The sequence below is a fragment of the Hakea prostrata genome, chromosome 2 (genome assembly GCF_041222555.1).
Source record: "Hakea prostrata isolate BN-2017 chromosome 2, UWA_Hpros_2, whole genome shotgun sequence".
In the NCBI taxonomy this organism is placed as follows: domain Eukaryota; kingdom Viridiplantae; phylum Streptophyta; class Magnoliopsida; order Proteales; family Proteaceae; genus Hakea; species Hakea prostrata.
The window spans coordinates 51175105-51192838 of NC_142601.1; the positions used below are offsets into that span (position 1 = coordinate 51175105).

General features: G+C 39.0%; 1 protein-coding gene across 2 annotated transcripts; it reads left to right on the forward strand.

Annotated features, from left to right (window-relative positions):
• The first annotated feature begins 1501 nt into the window (after window positions 1–1501).
• LOC149024753 (short-chain dehydrogenase/reductase 2b-like) lies at window positions 1502–3325 on the forward strand. 2 transcript variants are annotated; one of them, XM_089144962.1, is made up of 5 exons: window positions 1502–1692; window positions 1785–2031; window positions 2190–2264; window positions 2367–2573; window positions 2653–3325. In XM_089144962.1, exons 1-5 carry the CDS (start codon window positions 1655–1657, stop codon window positions 3031–3033), a joined length of 948 nt encoding a protein of 315 aa, XP_089001088.1. In that variant the 5' UTR covers window positions 1502–1654; the 3' UTR covers window positions 3034–3325. The 2 variants fall into 2 exon arrangements, with proteins under 2 accessions (XP_089001088.1, XP_089001089.1); XM_089144963.1 differs by having other exon boundaries at window positions 1503–1692; window positions 1788–2031.
• The last annotated feature ends 14409 nt before the right edge of the window (window positions 3326–17734 follow it).

The window sequence follows — 17734 nt, forward strand, 5'->3', positions numbered from 1 at the left end:
TGAGGATTCGAAGAGGATCTTCCAAAACTCCAATGAGAAGGCTTGAGAGAGGCTTCCCACATTCTCTAGAGGCTTAGGAACATAATGGGGTTGAAATCCACGAAGTTTTAATATATAGAGTATAAAAACCCTAAAAAAGAGTATTACAAAACTGCCCCTGTCACTAGGCAGCTTGGCTGGGTAGCTTAGCCTAATCGACCCAAGCAATCTACCCAGGTTGACAGCAAGCCCAAACTCGGGATTTCAAGCTCCAAACCTCAAAATTTCAATGGGGCTTCTCCCAACTCAACAAGTGACTTGCTTAGCATTGAGGGACCTTTCAAAACATGTCCAAGTTGCCATCAAGTCCATCAACCAAACTCTTCAACACTAAGATGCAACTCATCTTTAAATCAGAAAATGTTTCCAAATAGGGAACTCCATCATCAATTTCCATGAATTTTGATTCAAACACCATGTCTTCCATTGAGATGGCCCACAATGTCTTCTTCCTTCACTTCGGACTTTGGATCTACACTAAATGAGAGGTCTGACCTGACTTCCTAGGACCTTCCCAAAGATATCAACACTATACTCAAGGTCTAATTTCAAGGTCAAACATCAATCAAGTCACTTCTTCATTCAAAACAAATAGAGTGTTCAAATTAGGGTTAGGTGGGATTTCACAGCTAGAATCTAAGGTTTTATTTTATAAATATTAAAAATTTTAATTTAAAAATTAAAATTCATATTTATATATATTAACCATTGCCTTTTGTTTTCAACCTTTGGATATAATATCGATGATGTGGTGCAAATCTATTGGCCATGCGACTACAAGCTAGGTCACTGCAGAAGGAAATGCCGAAACACATCACACAAGTACCATTTGTGACACCAAACCATTTGCATTCCATCATTGCACACCATACAAGTTTACCTATCCATGAATGTAATAGTGTCTTTATCATTTTTTTCCTTCTGAAAATATATATTTTTGATAAAATGAAATACTATATATCAAGAGCAAGATCAAGTAGTATTTTTTAGGTAAAAGATCTGTTGTATTGAAAGATAAAAAAGTCTACAATGGGGATAAAAAAATATCAGACCATGTCAACTGAAAGTGGTGATCTATGATATAGCCAGAGAATTTGAATTGAGGTCAATACATAGCATCGAGTTCGTTTTCCTGCTGGCCATGGTTGAATTCGAGTAGATATTTTCTCTTTTGCAGCTGATTTAGCCAGAAAGTCTGGCACGAGTTCGTTTTTCTATAGCAATAAGTAATTTTCCATTATATTACTTGTATTAATGGTTGTAGAGCCCACCAACGCTGCAATATGAACGGTAGAAATTTCTTAATAAAGACAACAATTAAGCTGCACAAATTACGATCCCAAAGTGAAAGCTCCTGTCCACATACATTCCTTAGGTCCTACTTATCTCTTAATTTATCTTATCTCGTATCTTTCTTTGGTCTCAATTGTTTGCAATTCCATTGGAACATCTATCATCATATTGGAGATTTAAATCATTGAACACATGAGATATTGCTGATACATCACTACTGTGAATCTCTCTCTTTCAAAGGATTGCATCCCTACAATATTCAACATTCATATCCTATTATTATCCTCTAATCCGTCATTTTTGCATACAGAAGATAGATAAGATGGAAAGAACCCATTCTTGTAACCAACAAGCAAAGAGGTATAGTTGTGATAATTTCTAGTTTCAGTTTTTGCTCATCACTAAATCGATGCCATACAAGTATAGAGAAGTGATTTTTTTATTCCTTTCAGCAGGTGTGCAGTTGTTACAGGATCCAATAGAGGAATTGGATTGGAAATATGTCGTCAGCTTGCTTCCAATGGCATAATGGTTGTGCTAACTTCTAGGGACCTGAAGAAGGGTATTGAAGCTGTTGAGACTCTCAAAAGATCTGGATTCCTTAACGTGGTTTTCCATCAACTAGATGTGAAGGAACCAGCGAGTGTTGCTTTACTGGCAAACTTTGTTGAAACTAATTTCGGAAAACTTGATATCTTGGTGAGGATAGATCATATTCCACGCTTAATTCTGCAAATGAATCGCCACCCATCAGCAGTTGCGCACATCCAATGGCTGGGCTACCCTCATATTCACATACCATGCCATGCCGCAGAGGAGCCTAATTTGTGGAAACTGAAAACGCATTTGTTTTGCAGGTAAACAACGCAGCTGTGGCTGGAGTGACCTTTACAGATATTGAGGCATTGGCAGAATATACTGAACGTATTGTTGTTAAGTCCCCAAATACAATTTCCTTTTCTTTGATTTCTTGCTGTTTATGGATAACAATGAAATTTATTAATCTTTTATCTGTACCTATTTTTCCATGATAGAGTGGCGACTGGTCAGATTTTGGCATTTTGAATGAACATGACAAGAAGTTGATGGAAAGTTTTGAACAAACTCATGAGAATGCAGAAGATGTCTTGAAGACTAATTACTATGGAACCAAAAAAGTCACAGAAGCTCTACTTCCCCTACTTCAGTTGTCCAATTCTGCAAGAGTAGTAAATGTCTCTTCTGCGGCTGGACAATTAAAGGTAATGAACAAACTGATGGACTTGAATTGATCAAATCAGTATTTTCAATTGCATTTGCTTTCTGATATCATTGTTTCAGTGCATACACAATGAGAAGATTAAGGCAGAATTGGATAACATCAATGATCTAACGGAAGAGAGATTGGATGAACTACTACAATGGTATCTCAAGGATTTCAAGGAGGATAGGTTGCAGGCTAATGGTTGGCCATTAACTTTATCAGCATATAAGATCTCCAAAGCTGCCATTAATGCTTATACCAGGATTCTTGCTAAGAAATTACCGACCATAGCCATAAACTGTGTTCATCCTGGTCTTGTGAAAACGGACATGTCAAGTAACACAGGAACATTGACAGTCGAAGAAGGTGCTAGAGCACCTGTAATGTTAGCTCTGTTAGCTGATGATGATTACCCTTCTGGTCTCTACTTTGATCACATGAAAGCGTCTACCTTCTAATTCAAGACCAAGGAGAGTAACATATCTTCTCATTCGGGAAGGGCTAGCTGAGCAAGAAAATTTTCACTTCAATTATGGTTTTGAAAAGTGAAACTTCATTTGTGTCAAGTTCTTTTTGTATTTACACTAAGAATTGTTGATCTTGAACAAGCATCCGAACACTACTAAACCCTATGATCATGTATCGTTAAATTTTGTGAAATGATTTGTTTGAAGTTACTTTTTTGAGCTGCGTGCGTAATAGTTCAAATGTGTTGGATTTGATAATATGATAGTTTATCTTAATGTGATTGTCATATATATCTTTCATTACCGGTTTGCATTTATTTCAATAAGCTGTTTCTACTTAACCAGATCTGATCCAAATTTGAGAGACCCTCAAATGAATGAAACCAAATTGATTGATTTGATTCAGACAATAACTTATTATGTTGAATTCTATTTTCACATTGAAAGGGTAGGAGAAAGGATAGAGCTAGCATTACACTTGTTGCTCCAATTCTTCTTGCTCTGGTACAGCTGAGAATGGTATCAAATCAGGGATCTATGAACAAATAAAGAAAGCACATGAGAGTGGACCACCTTGGTGGACGGGAAATTGCTTCCGATGGAGAAGTTAGATCTCGGATAACATAGTTCTTCTCAGGGAGGAATAAATGCCCAAAGAGATGAAGCTCTTGGGTAGGTGGAGGCTGGACTTAATTCAAGCTTATCAAACGAGAGTCTGAGTGACCATCTTGCAGTGAGGCAGAGATGACTAAGTGACATAAGGAATAAATATGGTGATGACAACAGCATGTCAGGTGGAGCCAATGACCCACTAAGACTAATGTATCTACAACTACATCCCCGAGCGGCAGTCAAACGGGGGCGTGAATGCGAGATGCAAGCGGTGGAGTAAACCATGGAGACGACTGATGTTGGCCGTTAGATGACCATATATGATTCCCAATATTCCTCATTGAAGGGAGCAACACAAAAGCATACTTTTGGCCTGTTTGATAGGATCCGTATAGGTCTCTGCAAAAGTTGACACTAGAAGTGACATGTCTTGTTCTAAACTCTGGACATGTCTTCACTCATAGATGAGCCAAGTCCGACACAAGCAAGGGCGAAATAATCACCCTACTTGGTCGGGCAAGGACCTCTATGTATTTAATATTTTTATTAATTTTTGCATATTAGGATGACACCTGATTTGATTATGGAGATCTGGATTGCATGACGTGTTTTTCATCAACTAGATGTAAAGGATCCTGCAAGTATTTCTTCATTGGCATGCTTTATTGAAACTCATTTATGAAAACTTGTTATCTTGGTGAGGATGGATAACATCCCATGTTTAATTCTGCAAATGAATCACTACCCTGTAGCAGTTGCACACATCTAATGGTTGGGCTAATCTCATATTCATAGACCATGCCATGCTGAAGAAGATCCCAATCCACAAATGGAAGGGTCCTTGTGAAACTAAAAAATGAGAAAATTAAACGGCACCTACTATTTTGGAGTGAATCTAGTGACCACCTAATATTATCTCCAAAATTACATGGCATCCACATGTATAATTACAAATTACCCATAGTTAAATTCTGATGTTAAATGGCTAGTAATATTACTTAATACCCTTACCCTTGTTTAAGTCATTTAAAATTTGAATTTCAAATTACCCAAATGCCATTTGGGTAGGGAAATGATAATAATGCCCCCAGTTTAGTACCCTCCTATTTCCAACTGGGTGAAGGGACACATCTTCTACCTATACCTTGTTGGAAAGCGACCAACATTGCTGCCAGCGGGAACCACCCTGCCCCCTCTCCCTGTCGGCGACTAACTGCCTCTATCCATGAAGTCGTCTCAACTTGTAAAACCATAACAGATCTTTTCTACAAATTGTTGATTCCTTGCATGGAAAACTGACATAGAAGTGAATATCAGCCACCATTGGCGACTTCTTCCTCCTATATGCAAGGAAACAGCCGGCTACACTGACTTGATGTCATTGTTCAAAGTTTCGATGATGATGAAGAAGAGATGAAGGAAGAATAATAATAACACGACAAGTGTTCTTTTGGGCTTCTTTTGTTGCTGCTTTTGGTCTTCTTTTTTCACCTCCTCTACTTCTCAAACTGAACTAGACTGGGTTCTGTTGGGAGGTACGTTCATGGACGTAACTTGAGGAGCCCTTGACATTGGAAGAAACCCTCGATTCTCCTCCGATCTCAACCATTCACCACAGAAATCCACCGATTTCACCACTTTAAACTGATTTAAATAACACCTTTTAACGTATATAGCATGAATCCACCCAAAAACCTCACCTTTATACACAGCTTATAGAAAATCGCAAGAGTATTCCAATACCATAATTTTAAAACGATATTTTATTCTTGATCCTGGACTATCGAAATCTTCCACTACCTCATCCTTGCGATATTATAAAATTTCTTGAACTTTTTTCGATTTTGTAGATCTAGGTAGCATGGGGTGCCAAAGCAGTTTCTGGTGGCACATGCCTTGGTTGGAGAAGATAAGCTGCAGAGATGGAGAGAGAGAGCCCTTGGAGAATTTTTGTAATTCTCTTACCCAAAGGGCATTTACTTAATTTGAATTTCAATTTTTGGGTGACTTAAATGGCACTTAAAAGGGTAAGGGTATTTAAGTAATTTTAATAAATATTTTATAACAAAATTTAACTGAGTAACTTATAATTATGCATGTGGGTGCTACGTAATTTTTAAGATAATAGTAGGTGGTCACTAATTTCACTCTAAAAATAGTGGGTGTTGTGTAATTTTCTCAACATTTAATTATTTTGCAGGTGAACAATGTTGTTGGAGTGACTTTTACGAATACTGAGGCCCTGGCAGAGTATTCTGAACGTTTTGTGGTTAGCCCCAAATATAATTTCCTCACTTGTCTTATTTCAAACTTTTTAGAAATTTTTTACCCGTGGGTCCTTTTCGTGAAGGCTAAATATTGTTGGTCCCCTTCATGGGAAAAATTATGTCTAGGTCCAAAGGATGTCTCTAATATCGTTTGAGACCGTTAGTGTCATTCAAATTGTTAATGTTGAATGGCCAAAATACCCCTTGACAGACAGTGGCATAGCCATGTTGGCCCCCCCCCCCAATTTTTTAAAATTTAAAACGCTCCCATATTTTTTCCTTATTTCTCTCACTTCACATGTGAAATTCCACTATTTGGCCCGCCCTAAAAATTAAAAATAAAAGTGTAAGGTAAAGTTGTCATTCTTAATCATTATATGATGATTATCATTAAACCCCTAGTTTACATAATACTATGCTGCGAATTTCGACAGTCCGTTTCTCAAAAGTATGAAAATACACTTTTCGAAAATAGACAATCAAGATCGAAATCTTGGTTGAAATTTCGATCTGAACAGTTCACTGCAGGTGCTGCGCATTAATTATGCAGCACCAAGCAATCTCCCACTAAAGATACTTGGTCTCAAGAATGTTGATAATACAAACCTTCGTTATGTATCCCTTCCCATCGTCTCGATCTCCTAAATGTAACAAAAAGGAGAAACCCACAGGGCAACGATCACCAAATGTGCACTAAGAGACAAACCTCTAATCTCCACTAGGTCTGTTTTTTAAAGTAGAAATCTCCCACTAGGTCTCCCTTCATAAAGAGTTGCCAAAAGCAAAATATGATAGTCACTTTCTGACCCTGTGAAGGGTAGGTTATCAGTTTTCACCATACACAAGGGTAGGTTATCTTTATTTTATTTCGAAAAAAGGGTAGGTTATATAAGAACTTTATGTAAGTCAGCAGCTAGCCTCCTTCCCCAAGCTGTGAACATCATGTAGACCCTCAGTTATAGCCAAAACCTACAAATGGAAACATGAATATATCAGAGAAGAACACCCAAGGAGGTTACGCATCTTCATGACAGCCATGCTTCCAGGATCATCCCACCCACGTGTGGCCGTGTGGGATTAATCCCATCCAAAACAGCCATGAAGTACTTTTCTAACAGGGCTTTCTTGGCTTTGTTGAAGGTACCACTTCGCTCACACATTTCGTTGGCCATTGTTAAATTTTTAGTTGCTCATTTTCATTTGCAGGATTTCTATTTCAATCGAGTATTTATCTTATGAATATGCATAAATTATATAAAACTATATGGGAAAACTAACAAAACAGAAAGTAGAAATCACATGAGCAAGTGAAGGAAAGGGACTCCATTATTTACTCAACTTAATTTCAAAGTAATTGACTTCATCATTTATAAAAAGTGACTAAAACTCACCAAGATTGTCTGATTTGAGTTTAAGTGGTAAGCAGCTTGGTAATTGACTTTTCTCTTTCACAGAAGCTGCTCGTCCCCTCAAGAATGAGAACCATGTGTTCTTCAATGGGTTGAACCTTGAAGCAATCAAGGAGTTAGGTCCAAGCCATGGTGGTGAAGGCCATGGCTACACTACCAGTCTTGGAGGGAAGAAGAATTCTAGACCCTACAGCCCTGGTTCCGGCAACAAGCTTACCAATGCTCAATTTCTCGGAGAGGTCAAGAAGGTAGACCCAAACCCAGGTGAAGATAACAAGTTCACCAATGCAAACACACTTGGAGGGAAGAAGACTTCCGGACCTAGCCCTCCTGGTGCAAGTAACAAGTTCATCAATGGAGGGAGTAAAACTTCAGGGCCTAGCGGTCTTGGTGCAGGAAATAAATTCATCAATGGAGGGATTAAAGCTTCAGGGCCTAGTTCTTCTGGTTCAGGTGACAAGCTCACCAATGTAGACGTGCTTGGTGGCAGGAAGACATCAGGACCTAGCCCTCCTGGTGCAGGAAACAAGTTCATCAATGCAAGTACTCTTGGAGGAAAGAAGACTTCAGCACCTAGCGCTCCTGGTGCAGGTCATTAATAACAGATTCACAAATGAAAACAAACTTGGAGGGAAGAAGATTTCCAGGCCAAGCCCTACTCTTGATGGGTTCAAGCTAGTGATTCCCAATTAAATCTCAAACTCTTACTTTACATTCATTTATTCAAATACATGATATTCATACTGTAAAAGTATAGGATAAGCATACATACGAGAACTGTGATTGACCACCCTTGCATGGGTGTGCTTAATACACACAAATAATTCATTCTTTTTTCAGGTCTATATTATCTTAGAGCTCTAGATTATTAGGAATATTTTTTTCTTAATGGACTTTGAAAATGAAGTTCTTAGTTGAATGTTCTACAATTTCTTCAATAAATTTACTTTTCTTTGAATTTATCATCTATTAGTTTTATTCAATTACAAGAGAGAGATCGAGAGAACAGTTTCAAACCGCCTTATCAAGAAATGTGGCCCGATGTCTGGTGAAGGCCATATCAGTAGCTCATGTTAGATCATATAAAAATTGTATGAATTTAGCAGCTCATATATGTAAGATCCTATACAAATTTTATGAATTCTTTTAGCGTTTAAAAAAAAAAAAAAAAAAAAAAAAACTGTTTCAATTAGGTTATACATACTTGGAAAATCAGAATTTCACTAGACTCGCCATTCAGAAAACTTGACGATTGGATCTTATGATTCTTATCATACTGGTTCGAGGCAAGTCACATATTTTTTTTTCATTGTAATGAATATGCATAAATTGTAGATTAGGAAAGCTATATGGGAAAACTAGCAAAAAAGAAAGTAGAAATCACATCAGTAAGTGAAGGAAAGGGACTCCTTGATTATTTGCTCAGCTCAATTTCAAAATAATTGACTCTATCATTTATAAAAAAGTGACTAAAACTCATCATGATTTGAGTTTTTAAGAAAAAAGAATTGCAGACTTGCACATTACAATCTAAACATTTTCTCATGTTAACTACTCCACATACAACTTTTGACTAAGTTTTTAAGGCTGGACTCAGGTTGAAAGGAAAATCCAAGTGTTCATATTAAAATCTTCTCTAACCTTCATAAAAAGAAAAGACTTCTTTACCACATTCATGAAAGACATGTTCATTGGCAAATAAGATCACAGGTGGGGAAGACAAAAAATGCATTACAGGTCATTAAGATATTAGGACGTTGAAAATGAATGATTTTTTCCCTTTAAATACTCATCTCAACGATCTTGTCGCGTGCATGGTATGTCCATAAACTGATAAAAGTGTACGCTTTCCCACAACAATATTCAGAGTCTCAAAAGCTCAATTTGAAAGAAGGAAGTAGGTAGGGTCTCAAAATTGTAAAGCATTATAATAATCCATCTAGATATAACTTTTTTAGTATAAACTTATTTACATATAACAAAGAAAAAAATAATGTCATCACATTTAATAAATTCATGTGAATGCTTTGTTTACGTGGTTCTCTCGAAGATTACACCCTTAGTAGATGTAGTGCTCCACTGTGAGGAAAAAGATGAATTGTAAGCTGATTCTCCACCCTTTTCAACCTTGTAAAGAGATTATATAAGTAGTTATAGGCGAAAAATCATATTTCAAAGAAAATGAGCTAAAGTGCCCATACCAAAAGTTGAAAAAAGCAAAAGCATCACCATGAGGAAAAAGATGAATTATAATACCAAGATGATTCTCTACCCTTTTCAGCCTTGTAAAGAGACTATATAAGTAATTATAAGTGAAAAATCCTAAGTGCCATATACCAAATATATGAAAAAGGTAAAACAAGACCTCCAAAAAGTTAGGGGTGCACAACCAATCATTTTAAAAAACTCAAAATTCAGAGCAAGATGAATACCTATTTGGCGATGGTCAATGTAAAAGGCAATCATCTTAATATGTTTAATTAGATCTTTAATCAGATTCCCAAAACATTTTACATGGTGAAAATTGATCTTCTCACAGTAGCCCTTGAGCCCATGCTTCTCGGTGCTAATTAGAGGTGTTAGATGATTTAATGTCTGAGTTTCATGCTACAAATACCACAAAATGGGTTGGTGTCAACCTATTAGTCTGGCTTGTTAAGGTGGGGAATCAAGTAAGGAGATCCACCCTAAATTCAAGGCTTAACATTGACTTCTCACACTTTTGAAGTATATAAATACAAAGCCTTTTCACAAATTCAAACTTCACGGCCTAACTTACATAGCTGACAAGTAACAAATTCATACATCTCAAGGAGAAAAGCTCAGAAGGCACACAGACATTAGACAACAATGGCTAAAGATCTCAAATCTCCCCAGATCCTCCTCCTCCTATTTCTCTCTCTCTTTTTGGCGACCTTTGTCTTTTCCTTCACTGACGCTGCTCCGTGATCTTTGCCGATCCCGACAATGAGGCCAATTTCCCTAAGCAAAGCTAGAATCAAAACCAGGAGGGACTGAATAACTTACCTGCTGGATCACCCCAGAAAGTGGATCTAACCTCTGGTGCTAAGCTAGGCCGCATTAGCCCACCCCTGCCCTCTTGGCGTTGGTCCGAGAGCTCCGGCCCAAGTTGCTTTGGTGTTGGACAGTGACTCCCAATATCAGTCATTTATTCAAGCAGATTTATGATTAAATATCTTAAAGAATAAGATATATACCCATGCATGAGCTGTTAGCTTGTTAGCGATTCAACCATATAACTTGGTTGCGGATTCTTTAGCTCGGTGGGCCGTGTCAGTTGCAAGTAAGAGAGCATGCTTGCCTCTCTTTGGCTCTTAGATCTTTGTTCCCAAGATGCCTTGTGCAGATGTAAGTAGTAAATAATCTGTTTTAGTGTAATTTTTTTGGCATAAATATAAAAGCATCACACATTTAAATATAAGAGTGTCACACATCGACAGTCAAGCACATGAGGTGTTTCATTATGATGAAATGATGAAAAATATTACAACCTAGAAACGACTACCCTCTCAATCCTGCTAAGAGAGTATAAATTGTTACACGTAAAAAAACTCTACTTCGAAGAAAATTATCGAAATGCCTAAAAAAAAAGCCCTAAAAAGCAATACATGACCTCGAAACAGTTACAGGCCTACAACCAATTATTTTTTAAAGGACTTGAAATCCAGAACAACACCCATACCTACTTGACGATGGTCCACCTAAAAAAAAAGATAATCTAAGTGCGTTTAGACCTCGAAATGGATCCTATAAATTTTACATGGTGAAAATTAGTCTTACAGCAACAACCATTGACCACATGCTTCTTGTAATGGACAAGAATGAAACTATTTGTGAGACTCATTAAAGGCGGTTGGTGTTGCACATTAAATGCTTTCAACCACTTGTGAGATAGACGGTCGAGATCAAAATCTCGACCATTATAGTAAGTGTTGCACATTACATGCGCAACATTCAAGTATTCAAGTCTCACTTTGTTAAATGAGGCGAATCAAGTAAGGAGATCCATCCGTAATTCGAGGTTCTACGCTCACTTTTACCGTACTTTTAGAATTCTAAATACCAAGCCATTTCACAAATTCACATCTCACAGCCCTACTTACATAGCTGACAAAGGAGAAAAAGCCCACACGCAGAGAGAGAAGACATTAGACAACAATGGGTAAAGATCATCTCAAGTCTCCCAGATCCTCCTCCTCTTTCTCTATCTCTTCTTGGCGAGCTTTATCTTTTCCTTCACTGAAGCTGCTCCATGGAACAGTGTCGATCCCCACTACCATGCCTTTCCCCGGAAGCTGAGTTTTGTTCCAAACCATGGTGCTGTTCGAGGCCACAAAGCCGCGCCCCCCCACAAAGATTGGTCCACAGAGAACCGGGCAAAGCCGCTGCGGTGACATTCACTAGCTCCCAATACCAATAACTCATAGCTCTTTCTGTTTGTCATTATATATATATATATATATATATATATATATATGTGTGTGTGTGTGTGTGTGTGTGTGTGTGTGTGTGTGTGTGTGTGTGTGTGTGTGTGTGTGTGTGTGTGTGTGTGTGTGTGTGTGTGTGTGTGTATGAATAAATAAATACTGTAAAGTTATAAGATACCTAAGATGAGTATCCGATTTCTCTATCAATAAAAATGAATTATGTGACCTTACCAAAAAAAAAAAAAGAATTATGTGACAAATGCTTCTTTCCATTACGCGATCAATTCCTTCAATTCATTAAAATTTAGAAATCACATCACATTGCATCCCAATAAGATTTTGTGGGTTAATGTTTTTTCTGGAAATGGGTATTGGAAATTTGGAATTTATTGCCGATTCTGTAGTTGGTGACCTAGTGGATTGGATCCAAAGCTAATGGTGAAAATGTGGATTTGGAAGGATCGTGATGTATCGCACGCCACCTTATCTTACCTACCGCACTTGCGCAGCTTCGCTACGCTGTCTTTACTCTTTAGTGCTATTAATTGAATTTTCTTGGCTTCTCTTCCCTGTTCGTGAAGTCGAAGCTCAAATCCCTCTCCACCTACCTCAAATTTGAGAATTCAATCCAGAGAAAAATGAGTACCCTCGAGAAGGAGAGAACGACAACAGGGTGGGCAGCAAGAGACCCATCAGGGATTCTGTCGCCCTACACTTACACTCTAAGGTACAACACGAAAATGTTTTCGATTCAAATCTAAATTAATTATGTATTACCTCTTTGAAACCCATCTAATCTTTTGCAAAATTTGTTGATCGAAACAAATAGGAACACAGGTCCAGAAGATGTGTTTATCAAGGTGATCTATTGTGGGATCAGCCACAGCGATCTCCATCAAATCAAGAATGATCTGGGCATGTCCAACTACCCCATGGTTCCTGGGTACTCATTACCTCACTCCTCACTCCTCACTCCTCACTCCTCGCCATTAATGGGTTTGTAGATTTGGTTGCTCAAGTATCTGACTTGTTTGTCTCCTTTTAATTTCTCAAAAGCCACAAGGTGGTTGGTGAAGTAATGGAAGTTGGTTCTGATGTGACCAAGTTCAAAGTAGGAGACCGAGTTGGGGTGGGTTGCCTCGTCGGATGTTGCAGACAATGCTCTCTTTGCAAATCAAACATCGAACAATATTGCAATAAGAAGATCTGGTCCTACAATGATGAATACTGAGACGGGAAACCAACTCAGGGAGGTTTTGCCGGTGCCATGGTCGTCGATCAGAAGTAAATAACTAGTCTCTGGTTTTTTTTGTTCTTTACATCTCTAGTATTCTACTAATGATCTACAAGATTTGAGTTCTTATTAGGTTTGCAGTGAAGATACCAGAAGGGATGGCGGCGGAACACCAATACGCATTGGGCGTCAGAAACAAACAGCTAGTTTTTCAAGTCCTACATCTCTAGCTAACAGGCTCATCTTTTGGGCCCTCTTGGGAAGCTGTTTCTCTGTGAGTTGAGAAGCACTCTGGCATACTTATAATCTGTCCAATGTACAATGAGATCTTACCAACATCAAAACTGAGGTCCTCCAATAATGCGTTGCCAAAATCGGCAATCTTTCGTTAAAAATCACTCAAAATGAGTAAAGGAATGTTCTGGCATATTTTACACGTACCCTGACAAATATTCGATGGAATCCTACCAACATGGATGAGTGTCGTCCCATGCATTGTCGTGATCTTTTGTTACAGGTCACTCAAAATGCATTTACAGACAGTAACAGCTAGTTAATTTTCTGTCTTATCTCTCTAAGAGAGACATCTTTTGGACATTCTTGGGGGATGATTCTATTTGTGTTGAGGACATCCAATACACTATAAAGATCTCCAGTTTTCAGAGTTGCTTTTTCTAAGTTCCATTTCTCTTGTTATGAGCACCACTCCTTTTTTATTTATTCTTTTTTTTTTTTTTAAAGAAATTATTGAACATCAGTCAAATGTATCCCCATTCTTGATATGGCCTAGCAAGTGGCTGCAACAACTACTAGAAGGCCTAGGTTGTTTCATCTTCAAGATCTATCCACAAGGAATTATTGCCTCCCAAGGAGGCAAATGTAAAATGTTAGACTATGATCTTAAGAAGGGTGACCAGTGATACAGCTCAGACCTACCAAGTCGTCGTGACTTTTTTTCATGTAGCTGTCCAACAGTATGTATGTTGTTGCATTCATTTCAAGCATCGACTCATTCAGATAAGTTTTAAACCAGAAAATGTGATTATTTTCAACAAACCGCACAACAGCCAAGAAAAATATCCTCTCCCTTCCTCCCTTCCTCTCCAACCGTGGGGGTCTAAAAATCAGATCAGCATCGGTTGAAATGATCATGATTCCAATTATGCCCTATTTTCAAAACCTTTTTCTGGAACGGGAATGAATGCACAAATCCTCGCCACCCAGACCACGAAAACGCAAAGAAAAAAACCCCGCAAACCAACCACAGGACTCTGAGAAAAAAACCCAAACCACCACAGGGAAAAGCCCAACCTGTTAAAGGGGCCACCAACACTATTCTGTTGCAGGAAAAGCCAACCCCGCAACAGGCACCCCCCACCCCCCAACACCCCAAAAAAAAAAGAAAAAAGAAAGGAGAGAGAAACAGGGCACACAACGAGGCCCAAGCAGAAACAACAAAAGGGCCGCACATTGGGGACACAAATAATTTGAAAATACCGGATTTGGCCAGGGGCCACGAGGTTCCTACTCCGCGCCATTAAGGTCGGCAACAACGGAAGGGTAGCCGCTCAGCCATATTGAATCGTGGGTCCTCGGAAAGTGAACCCAGCTTCCTTGAACGGGTCGCCGCTTCATGCGAACAAAGCGCTCCCCTAGTCGTGTGATGTTAAACTCGCTTCCATTTACTCGCTCGGGTTATGATCTCGTTAACTCATACGAATAATTGAAAAGATTGATTATAAACAGGAAGGGATTAACTGAGATAAAACGCTGTTCACATTGTGATACATAAAATTAAACGGAACAAATTGAATTCCGAAGCTATGATGGTCGAGTAGTTGTTTAGGGTTGTGGAACTTAACAAGCTTCAATACGATTAACAGAAAATGCAGAAGTTACCAAACACCTGAAGAGAGAAGAATATGGCGAAGGCGGCAAGTAACAGAATGGCTAAATCTCGTTTCCTCATCTTTCGCTAGCCTCTGTCTCTGCAGATCCTGATCGACAGGAAATGCTTTCTTTCTCATACACAGTGGTTCAGGCCCTTCGGGAAATACAATATTTAAATTCAACAACTTCAACCCTTGCGAAATATGGATTGCAATCTTGCAATCAGAAACAGGACCTTACTGAAGAACGGAAGAATTGCGAAGTTCTAGACTTCTATCTACGTACGCGTCATGTGTTTTTCGCTCGTACTCATGGTACCTATAAATCGCCGACACCGGGCGAAATTTCGAGGTGTCGCTGGGGGGCGACACGATACCCCCAGCGACACCGACTTAACATTAAGTCGGCCGATTCCCGGCGATATGTCGACGATACCCGGCGATAGGTCGCCGATACCATGCGATATATCGAAATCTTGACCTGTGTCGACCCACCCACCACTTGACCACCACCGGCGGTGAAATCCGGTGATGTTGCAGAGGTCGAGAGAGGGAGAGAGAAGCACACAGACAGACAAGAGGTGACCTGTGTCGATCCACCCACCACTTGACCACCACTGGCGATGATGTTGCAGAGGTCGAGAGAGGGAGGGAGAAGCACATGGACAGACAGGAGGGCTTCAGCCCCTTGATCAAACCAGAATTTCTTCTCCGACCGAAGCCATCCATGGCTTCCAAGTTCCACTTCCACCCCAACCCAAACCCCTCCACGGCTTTAAAGAACAACGCAAAAACCCTGACTCTCCATCCAGGTCCTCTCCCGTTCCAGATTCGATCACAAAAAATGAAACCCCAGATGACGATCACAACGCCACCATCCACCGGATATGACGATCACAACGCCACCATCCACCGACAACCTCAAACAACCAGCCACCAGAGGAGAAGGAGGAGATCCAGTGGTTTGGGATGGCTGACGGCGAGTATCCCTGGGAAGGAGAGAAAGTTGCCACCGGAGGAGGAGGAGATCGAGTGGGTTGGAGTCTTTGGACTTTCGATGGCTGCCGGCGATTAACCCGAAAGGAAAGAAAGATGCAGAGAAACCTGATGTCTTGACTCTTGAACCGTAGAAGACTGAATCACTGAAGAAGACGTTAGTATTTAGGTTTATAAAAACATTAGACATTTAGGTTTTAGAAATCGGGCGACATGTCGGCCGTGTCGCCAGGGTCCGACACGGCGACACGGGTCGACATGTCGAACCTTGCTCGTACTCGGGTTTTCCGACATTTTGTATGCCATTTTATATATCAAAACTTTCTTTTTTTTAGTAAATATATATCAAAACATTTTGTGTGAATTAAAACGGTAACCACCAACCAAACTGCTTTAAACTCAAGACTTTTAGTATTCTAAATTTGCGTTTTTAAACCGTGATTCCATTTGTTAAAAGGAACAAGTATTCCAACATTACTGACCCATTCCTCTCTCTCCCTCCCCCCTAAAGTCTCTCTCCTCTTTTTGTAAGTTGGATTCTCCTTAAGAAGTCGTTCCAATTCTATATATAAATCTCCTTCTTTGTTCGGCTTCATTGAATTTCAGAGATTTAGATGCGGGGATCATTAAGTTCCATAGAGACATTTAAGGTTTGACTCCCTAATTTTTCCAAATGTCATGCTCTTGGTTAATGGAACTCTCCAAGGTCACCTCCACATCTTTCACGATTATCTCCTTCATCAATGGCTTGCAATAATCAAATTAGCTCTAGACGCAACAATAGGGATTTTGAGTATTTCCATTCTTATGTTATTCTATGGATAATCCGTTGCAATATCAAACCCTCAAAACATCTCGATCGATTCAAAATGGATTGCAAAATTTTCAAAATTTGGGCTTTTTTGTTAATTGGTCTTGAAGGTGAATAATCACATACCATTGCACTGCTAGTACCATATAGTTCCCTTCAACAAACGGAATCATGGGTTTAAAAGTACAGTTTTATAATACAATATATAGGCTTTAGAACCAACAATTAGGTTAGATGTAGTAAGTGAGCTCTGGCTGCAAAACTCTGCGGGTCGCTAACCAAAGAGTGGTGTCCTGAATGAGAGGCCACCAGTAGATGGAGTTATAGAACCAAAAGTGATGAAGAATGTGATGAGGTTGATCAAAATGTAAACTGTGACTGAGTTTGTTGCAAGGAATAAGTCGTGGTGGTGGTTGTTGTGGTGCTTGTGATGTCAGGGAAGGAAAAGAAATGAGGTATGAATGATAGTTATAGAGAAAGAGGGAAAAGATTTATATATATATATATATGATATGAATAAAGATCATATATATGTAAAAATAAAAGTATATATTTACATATATAAAATAAAAGTTTATTTACATCTATAACATAATTAGTCGATTTAACACCGTTGGATGCTTTATTAAACATGTGGCAGAATCTCGACATTTAGCTGCAAATAAAAAATCCCTTAAGATGGGGAAAATATCGTCTATTGTACAATGATCCTGTAGTATATATCTCTTAGTGTGCCATGTGGCATATCAACATCCAACTGAGCGAGAGTACTTTGCCCTGTTACTTGGGAGTTCCCCTATCCTCCAAACAATTACAACAATCTAATTATCAAATATACATAAAAAAGCGCCTGTCCAGGAAAAAAATAAAGAAAAGAAAAGAAAAAAATATCATCACTGCTATACGTTATAAACCATTTTGGGCGGGAATGGGGAAGTCATTTCCCGCCAAAGCCACCAGAAACCTAGACCCTTGCGGAGATCATCGTCCGAGAAGCTCCTGCTTTGTGTGGTACTGGCGAGGGAA